This window comes from Aythya ferina (assembly GCF_964211825.1).
Source record: "Aythya ferina genome assembly, contig: HAP1_SCAFFOLD_29, whole genome shotgun sequence".
In the NCBI taxonomy this organism is placed as follows: domain Eukaryota; kingdom Metazoa; phylum Chordata; class Aves; order Anseriformes; family Anatidae; genus Aythya; species Aythya ferina.
Genome location: NW_028181463.1, coordinates 2,952,032 through 2,958,585, shown reverse-complemented (window position 1 = coordinate 2,958,585; position 6,554 = coordinate 2,952,032). Strand labels below are relative to the sequence as shown.

At 52.4% G+C, this 6,554-nt stretch overlaps 1 protein-coding gene across 1 annotated transcript; it reads left to right on the top strand.

Moving 5' to 3' along the window:
- Nucleotides 1-4,738: 4,738 nt before the first annotated feature.
- On the top strand, nt 4,739-5,659 carry LOC311428167 (olfactory receptor 14C36-like; the record flags this gene model as incomplete). The annotated part of the gene is made up of 1 exon (XM_084539711.1): nt 4,739-5,659. The coding sequence occupies one exon, from the start codon at nt 4,739-4,741 to the stop codon at nt 5,657-5,659; it is 921 nt and encodes a 306-aa protein (XP_084395837.1).
- Between the last annotated feature and the right edge of the window lie 895 nt (nt 5,660-6,554).

Below are 6,554 nucleotides of genomic sequence, written 5' to 3'. Positions count from 1 at the left end.
TTTCTGAGCAAGGTACCTACAGAATCTCTTCCTGTTATTCTTTTCATCCCTTGCCAAGATCAGTTCCATCCATGCATTGCTTTCCTTTTCCCATCCCTCCACATCTGAAACTGAAACACGCTTGAGGGCTTGGGAAAAGTAACGCTGGATGCATAGAAGCCACTTGGGAAACAAAACTTGTAGGTAGGAAGCATGATTTTGTGGAGGTGCAGAGCTGATGGGCACATTGCACAGGATGTGCCTAAAGATCTTTGTGCCCTTTTCCCTCCTGACTGCAACGCCACCATCTTCTCAGGAATGGAGGAGCCAACAGAGGTGAGACAGGTACACTGAGATGTTAAACGTCATTAGAAAGCTGATCCTAATAAGATATGGGGAGGTCAGGAGCAGCCTGGACAAGAGAGATGTGAGATTTTGGGGTGGGAAGAGGAGCATGGCCAGCAGAAATTAATGATTCTGTAGAGGTAAGAGGGGTCATTTAAAGCAGATGCTACAGTAACACTGACTTAAAACAGTCATATGTTGCCCTTTCCTTATTTGAACCAGTTATTTTAATCTTTAAACCTAAATGTTACTCCACCGCTCTGAGAGGAATGCACTACTCCAATGCCTGAACTCAAAGTATCCACTGAAGCAAAACTCAGCCACTTTCCCTTACCTTTACTCTCCTGCTTACCCTATTCCCTTCCCTCAACACTAGCATTAAAATGCACTATTTAGATCTAGAGAAGTTGTTGGCAGGCCTAAAAAAAAAAAAAAAAAAAAACTAAACCACAGGGCTTGCCCATACCCTTGAGATAGACCTGATAGCCACAGAAGAACACCAAAGATTCCCATTAAACCTGATTTTATCCTCTAACCTAGAATGGTGAGCCCTAGTCCCTAAAGGACTAGAGAGAGGTCAGCTCTGCCTCAGGAACTCCTGCCCCAGCAGGAGCAATGTGACCGTGGCAGTGACTGTGAGGTCACTTCTGTCTCTGCACTTGATAGGGCAGCAGCAGGAATGTGTCACAGAAAGGGACTGGGAGGTCACCTCTGTCTGGAGGTGGCAGGTCAGCCTTGACTTCTCCCTGGGAGCTGCACTTTTGGGCTGACATCTGGCAGTGGCCCTGCTAGGCCAGCAGAAGGCACGTGTTTGGCATGTTGACTGGGGGATCCCCTCTGCCTCCAGAGCCTGGAGGACCCAGGCAGAAAGAAGGCCCCCATATGGGTTGTCCTGTCCCTTCTGCTTGAGTCCATGAGTGGGCAGCAGGAGGCACAAGGCTTGGCTGTGTCTAGCCAAGAAGCTGCAAGGCCAGCAGCAGGCCCCTGGCTTGGAAGCTGCTGCTGAGGTGACTTGTGTCTGGTTGGCTGAGAGGCTGCAAGGAGCCTGCTGGGTTGGGATGCCTACTTCAGGAGTGGTTTCCACCCTGACGGAGCTTTCTTTGGTAGTAGGAAAGAGCAGGAGAAAAAAAAAGCAATGAAGCATGCCCTGGAACTTTGGCACTGGCCATGAGGAGGAAGAAATCTCCAGGGGAAAAAGCTGGTCTTGCTGCTACAGACTGAGGCAAAGAAGGCATTAAGTACCTCAGCCTTTACCTCCTTTCTTGTCACCAGCTTTCCCCCCACATCCAATAAAGGATGATGATTCTCCTTAATCCTCCTTTATTTGGCGTTTATATATAAATGGTTTTTGTTTCTTTGACATAAATATACAGATGGAGCTCCAGCTGGGCTTTGGCCCTTCTAATTTTCACCTGCACAGCCCCATAACATTCAGGACACAGCTCCAGACAAACTGACAGCTTGCATGACAAGGAAGCACAGAAGAGGTGGAACCTGGCAGCCTTCCATCCCCTACCCTTCTGTGACTCTGTGCTGCAATTCCATTCAATTGGTTACTCCTGCATTATCCAAACTTTCCTGCAGCTCCTGATGCTGCTGTCTTCTCAGAGATAGCACAATGACACAAAGGTTGAACTGTCTGCTTGCAGCCATGAATGGCTGACAGAATGGAGCATCAGTGTGGGGGGAATGCTGGGGAATGCGGTGCTGGGGCCGGTCCTCTTTAATATCTTCATCGATGATCTGGACGAGGGCATCGAGTGCACCCTCAGTAAGTTCGCAGATGACACCAAGTTAGGTGCGTGTGTCGATCTGCTCCAGGGTAGGAAAGCTCTGCAGGAGGATCTGGATAGGCTGCACCGATGGGCTGAGGTCAACTGCATGAAGTTCAACAAGGCCAAGTGCCGGGTCCTGCACCTGGGGCGCAATAACCCCAAGCAGAGCTACAGGCTGGGAGAGGAATGGTTGGTGAGCTGCCAGGCAGAGAAGGACCTGGGAGTGATGGTTGATAGTCGGCTGAATATGAGCCAGCAGTGTGCTCAGGTGGCCAAGAAGGCCAACGGCATCCTGGCTTGTATCAGAAACAGTGTGGCCAGCAGGGCTAGGGAGGTGATCGTCCCCCTGTACTCAGCTCTGGTGAGGCCGCACCTCGAGTACTCTGTTCAGTTTTGGGCCCCTCGCTACAAGAAGGACATGGAGGTGCTTGAGCGGGTGCAGAGAAGGGCGACGAAGCTGGTGAGGGGCCTGGAGAACAAGTCCTACGAGGAGCGGCTGAGGGAGCTGGGCTTGTTCAGCCTGGAGAAGAGGAGGCTCAGGGGCGACCTTATCGCTCTTTTTAGGTACCTCAAGGGAGGCTGTAGCGAGGTGGGGGTTGGCCTGTTCTCCCACGTGCCTGGTGACAGGACGAGGGGGAATGGGTTTAAGCTGAGCCAGGGGAGTTTTAGGTTAGATGTTAGGAAGAACTTCTTCACTGAAAGGGTTGTGAGGCACTGGAACAGGCTGCCCAGGGAAGTGGTGGAGTCACCATCCCTGGAAGTCTTCAAAAGACGTTTAGATGTAGAGCTTAGGGATATGGTTTAGTGGAGGGCTGTTAGCGTTAGGTTGGAGGTTGGACTCGATGACCTTGAGGTCTCTTCCAACCTAGGAAATTCTGTGATTCTGTGATTCTGTGAATCTTTAGAAACTGAAGGATTTTGCCTTGAGAAACCTCTTGACATTTACAAGAAGAAGAGCCCAGTCATGCAGCAGAGGAAGAGGAACCCCACACATGGGGGCAGACTGGGACCCTGCTGAGTGAGCAGTGCGCAGGTTGAGGAGGGTCTTAGGCACCACGAGGGATGCCATACGAGCAGTGGTGCCTGCTCACCAGGAACCAGGCCAGCTTCCTACAGAGCTGCCTTATGAGATATTTGTGTTCATGGCTATGTCTGTTGTCTCTGCCACTGAGCCTTATAAGGAGACTGCTAACAATCAAAGCAACAGAGCCTAATTAACTCCTCGCCAACCCATGTAGCAGGCAGGGGTTGTACCATTCTCCTCACTTGGCCATGCACATCCCCATCTCCTACTGCCCAACAAAGAGCCCTGAGCAACCTGTCAAGGGAAAGGATCTCATTTCCTATGGGCCAAGGGACAAGGCCTGACCCTTGTGCTTGGTGAAACACATCCATGTTTCCTACACATCAGTGTCACCTTCATATTGCCTTTGTCTCCTTGTCCTCACTGCCTCCAGGGTTCTGCTCTAACGAGCTCCAAGGGAGGCTGTGTCAGTGCTGACCCTCAGGGGCACACTGCAGGAAACTTGCCTCTGACTTGCACTTCTGGAGAGATGTCTTCAATTGTCTCTGAGTGCCTGAGGTTCATGGGCTCATCAGCAAAGGCCCCAGAGGGGTGATTGCAGTGCCTTGGGCTGGTGTTGTGCTGCTGAGCTGGGCCGGGCTCATGGGACAGAGAGAGCTCGTGGCAAGAGGGCCGTGGTGCAGAGAGAGAGCTGTGCCCAGGAACAGCTCCTCTGCACAGCACAGCAGGGCTGGGGGCACTGCCTGCAGAGACAGAGTGCTTAAAGGCAGGCAGAAGTGGCAGGATGCACAGACCTCACTGGGGGAGAACACTTCCCAGCCCTGAACCCGGTAAGTCTCTGGCTGGAGGGCAATGCAGCTGCAGGTCCTGGAGGAAGGAGAAGCCAGGGGTGCAGGAAGGGCTTCTCACGGCTGTGGTGCAGAGCAGGGTCCCTGCACTCAGCCTGCCTGGGAGCCCAGGGGCTTGGGCAAAGGAAGGGCAGTGCAGGGGCTGCCTGAAAAGAGAAGGCACTTTCTGCACTCTCTGCCTGCCTCTTCCTGCTCTGATTGTGGGGCAGGTTCTATGTTAATGGGGTAGCTGGATTTGCACTGGTGACTGAGCTTCCTATTGCATTGAACTGAGACACAAACAGTTTAGTGATGAACGTGAGAATATCCCTTCTTTTCTCTCTGCTTACAGACTGCACAAGGGCTTTTCTGAGCTGCTCTTTAGGACCTGCAGACAAGGGGATGTGTTTTTTCAACACAGCCTCTGTGTTCATCCATCCCCCAGGTGAGTGCTACAAGCAGCCAACAGCTGGGCACCAGGGGATGGACAGAGCAGCCCTCCTGGATGTGCCCTCTGGCTGAGCTTTGCCCCCACAGCAATGACATTTGTCAGTGCAGTGGAGCATGTGTCCCACTGGGGGCTGATGGGCAGAGGTGGCTGCTGTGTACAGGACACTCAGCAAACACAAAGCAGGGCTCCACACAGGGAGATAGACAAAGGTGCTCTTGGAAACAGGGAATGTAAGGCTTTAACTGGGAATTTATTGAATTTTAGTCAAAGACTTTAATCATAAGACTCTATATATGTATATTTGTTTCTCATTTTGCAGTCTCCATGTCCAAAGCAAATGCCCAACAGCAGCTCAGTGAGTGAGTTCCTGCTGCTGGCATTCACAGACACGCGCGAGCTGCAGCTCCTGCACTTCGCGCTCTTCCTGGGCATCTACCTGGCTGCCCTCCTGGGCAACGGCCTCATCCTCAGCGCCATAGCCTGCAACCACTGCCTCCACACCCCCATGTACTTCTTCCTCCTCAACCTCGCCCTCCTTGACCTGGGCTGCATCTCCACCACTCTGCCCAAAGCCATGGCCAATGCCCTCTGGGACACCAGGGCCATCTCCTATCAAGGATGTGCTGCACAGGTCTTTCTCTTTGTATTTTTGATGTCATCAGAGTATTCCCTTCTCACCATCATGGCCTACGACCGCTACATTGCCATCTGCAAGCCCCTGCACTACAGGAGCCTCGTGGGCAGCAGAGCTTGTGCCCAGATGGCAGCAGCTGCCTGGGGCAGTGGCTTTCTCAATGCTGTCCTGCACACGGCCAACACATTTTCCCTGCCCCTCTGCCATGACAATGCTGTGGACCAGTTCTTCTGTGAAATCCCCCACATCCTCAAGCTCTCCTGCTCAGATGCCTACCGCAGGGAAGCTGGGACACTTGTGTTTACTGTTTCTTTAGTCTTTGGTTGTTTTGTTTTCATTGTGTTGTCCTATGTGCAGATCTTCAGGGCAGTGCTGAGGATGCCCTCTGAGCAGGGCCGGCACAAAGCCTTTTCCACGTGCCTCCCTCACCTGGCTGTGATCTCCCTGTTTATCAGCACTGTCATGTTTGCCTACCTAAAGCCGCCCTCCATTTCCTCTCCATCCCTGGACCTGGTGGTGTCATTTCTGTACTCGGTGCTGCCTCCAGCACTGAACCCCCTCATCTACAGCATGAGGAACCAGGAGCTGAAAGCCACACTGAAGAAACTGATTATATTTATTTAGCAATAAATTGGTATCTCACTTTTCTAGTTTTATTCAAGTTAATCTCAGACAATTTCTGACCTTTGGGTAGAGCATTCTTTAAAATTCTGCTTGCTGTTAAATGTGTGCTTTCATTCCTCTTTTCCAGATAACCAGTTCTCTGCATGAGCCAGAGGCTATCTCTGAATGTGTTTATCCCTAAATGACACCTGGCCTTTGTTGTAGTATCTTGATAGTAAAAGGAAGTTGCCCAGTGCTCAGGGCTCCCAAACTGGATTGCAGAAGATAATCAGGGAGTACCAGACTGAAGGTCGTGGTCTTGTACTGGGGTTCCACCTGGACACAGGGGCATGGGGGAACCAGGTTTTGGGTGAGGGAGTCAGGGCTGGACTGAGTCATCACTGGTGGATGCCCAGTGCCCCTGGAGAACATGACCAGTCAAGAAGCAGCTTCCTGGGTTTGAAACTTGACAGGACTGGTGGCATCAAGGTTGTATTGGGAGCCACCAGAATATCCTAAGGGTTATCCTGGGACACTGTGTGCCTTTTGTTGGGTGGGCAGTGAGTGGATCTTCACAGTAAAGCTAAGTCAAAGGATGGATTTACTGATGGGAGCTCTGCAATGTCAGGGCACACAGCTGGGTCACAGTGCGAAGGTCTCAGAGGCCTTCAGTTGAAAGGGCCAAAAGGATGAGCAGGCAAGGGCAGAGAGGTGGGGAGAGGTGGGCAGGGGCTGGGCTGGGCTGGGCAGTGCCCGGCAGAGGGCAACAGCAGCGTCAGGGAGCGGTGGCAGCATGCAGGGGAGGGCTTCCAGCAGGGCTTGGTGCTGCAGAGCCAGGGCTGCGCCAAGGGAGCCCAGAGCTGCAGGGGCAGGGGAGAGGAGGCCGAGGGCCAGGGCAGCTGCTGCAGGGGCAGGG